The 2,573-nt window shown below is 35.4% G+C and overlaps 1 protein-coding gene across 1 annotated transcript in view; it reads left to right on the top strand.

Moving 5' to 3' along the window:
- Nucleotides 1-2,133: 2,133 nt before the first annotated feature.
- LOC110035737 (cytochrome P450 90A1-like) overlaps nucleotides 2,134-2,573 on the top strand; it is a gene marked incomplete in the record, with an annotated part of 22,544 nt that continues 22,104 nt past the window's right edge. The window contains 1 exon segment of the mRNA XM_020740022.1: nucleotides 2,134-2,569. Within this exon segment, the coding sequence (XP_020595681.1) occupies nucleotides 2,319-2,569 (251 nt within the window).

Below are 2,573 nucleotides of genomic sequence, written 5' to 3'. Positions count from 1 at the left end.
TATATATATATTATATTAAGGCCTGATGTGTTCCGAAAGATGCAGGTGGTAGATTAATTAGTTAGTGTCTTAGCGTTGCACAAAAGTCCAACACACACACATACATAGGTAATTGAAGTGACACATAGAGACAAAAAATTGTTACATAGAAAATACAAAAAGAAAAAAAAATCATGGGGCCTTACCTAGTAGAATGATCCACTATAAATTAATGAGTACATGACAAGCTCTTATCCCATGTGCGGGAAAGGGTTACACTGTTTTTTGAAGTACAATGATTGTATACAGAAGGATTAGTTGCACAACGGTCGGGAGGGAGTAGTTGTCGAAGATTTGGTGAACATTCTTTGAGGTGCGTCTTTGCACAATGTTCAGGATGATGAACAACTCCATAGAACCTACATTAGTTTGCAACTTTGGTCTTTATCCACATAGTGCTTCGTTAATATGCAATATCAGTCTTTATTGCGTTGATCAAGCCTCATAGTTCTATGCTAGGCAAGCATTTTCCGTTGAATTAAAAGTTGACTACCCTCATCAGACATGCTGGATTTTGAGGTGATCTGGGCCTATAGTCCTAAGACGAGACAACTATCTTCTCTTCAAAAAGAGGTATTGATTGCCCTTATTAAAAAGACCATTTTTGAAGGCAATAAGTAGTTTTACTATGAGAACTATCTTCTTTTGGAAGAGGACATACCAAGTTTGGAGGCGATCAATTATTGATATTTCTAATAGCTAGGTAGTTCATTGACCCATTATTATAGGAACAACTCATTCCACAATAGATTTATTTTGTTTTTTTTCCATGTATGTATCAGTAATTGTTATTTTTTTGGGTTTGAATAATTTGCATTTGCACCTAGTTCTTTCCTTGTTATTTTCAGTAAATGTTGTTCTTCTGTTTTTTTTTTAACTACGAATGCTACTTTTATTGATTTAATGAAATAAAGTTTTTCTTTTCCTACTTACTTTCACTGTTGTCTGTACACAATTTTTGTTTTGACTAAGAAACATGTTTACATTGTTTCATCACATTTTGTGTTGTCATAATGCACTGTTTTCTGGTCCCATGGCGTGTCAGATAATATTATATCGAATCCCAAATTCTGAGTTTCCCTTAATAAGTTTTTCTTGAACATAGCAAGACAACGATGGATCATATTAGTTTTTATAATGAATAATCAAATGAACAAATGTGGGTGACATACTAAGTGGTATTTGTGTAGTTCTGTGGTGAATTTTATTTTCAAAACAGATGGATTTTCTTTTCACTAGCAATGATAATTTTTTCTATAATACCATCACACATACTTCAATGGGAATATCATAATTGCATGTAGTGCATTGGCTAACCTAGCTAATAATCAATAAAAATCAAACAAAGAAAACGATCGATAAAAGTCATTGTGAATCACAAATGGAAGTAGAAGATTTGGTGATAGTAACATTAGTCGTTGAATCATGTGAGAATGAATAACTCGTAAACATATTAAGTGAGTGTTTGGTATGATACTTGTAATAGGATTTAAGTATCAATTTAACCTAAATAAATCACAATTATATTAGAAATCTGACGTTATGTTAAATTCATTTTTTTTTTTCTTTTTGTTTATTTTGTGACATGGATTTATTAAAATGAATTTCATTGGATCTAATCTTAAGGCAGTGTTTAGCTACAACTCAGTTTTACGTTAAATATGATTTATCAAATAAGACGCTGCAATAATGGAATAAATCGTACTCGTAATTAGATTCACTAAATCTGGATTTAAGTTGTAAAAATGATGAAACACGAGAAGAGAAAAAACGGAATGCGAGAAAATTTAATTTAATGACACATCAAATTTATTTATCTGTGTTTGGCTAGATTTAAGTTAAAGCTATGATTAAATCCTATAAATAATATGCTACCAAATATTCTTTAGATGGATCAAATTTTATTTCAAATATTAATATTTGGATTCTCTAAATATAAAATTAGAGTATTTACTTGATCCTATTTAACTTAAATCCTGCCCACATCCAAACACCAAATCCTACCCACATCCAAACACCCAAAGAGAATTTTACTAAGAGGAACTACTTGTAGGATTTATGATACTATAATGAAATCCATATGTGTCTGTGCAGACATACTCTATCTTTCTGTTTTATTTCTTTACCTTTATCCCTCCTCTTCCTCCACACCATTGCTTGTTCTTTCAGTTTCCTAGAATATGGCAAGACGGATTTGCTCCGTTTGGAGGCCACCATCATAAATCCTCTCGGGTCAATCGTCGCATTCGGCTTCTCCAACCTCCCCCTTTCTCTCCTCCATGGCCACCACTGTATCCTCTGTATACCATCAGCTCTCCTCCCCCTCCCTCCTCCTCCTCCTCCTCCTCCTCCTCCTCTCCATCATCGCTTTCGCCGCACTCCGGCGACTGAATCGCAAAAGCGCCACCGACGCCCTCCCGCCGGGAACTCTTGGCCTCCCCTTCGTCGGCGAGACTCTGCATCTCATCACGGCTTACCGAACCGAAGACCCCGAACCCTTCGTCGACGATCGCCTTCATCGCCACGGCGGGCGG

Source organism: Phalaenopsis equestris, unplaced genomic scaffold (genome assembly GCF_001263595.1).
Source record: "Phalaenopsis equestris unplaced genomic scaffold, ASM126359v1 Scaffold000002, whole genome shotgun sequence".
In the NCBI taxonomy this organism is placed as follows: domain Eukaryota; kingdom Viridiplantae; phylum Streptophyta; class Magnoliopsida; order Asparagales; family Orchidaceae; genus Phalaenopsis; species Phalaenopsis equestris.
Note: the sequence above shows the minus strand (reverse complement) of the source record. Positions and strands in the feature narration are given on the sequence as shown.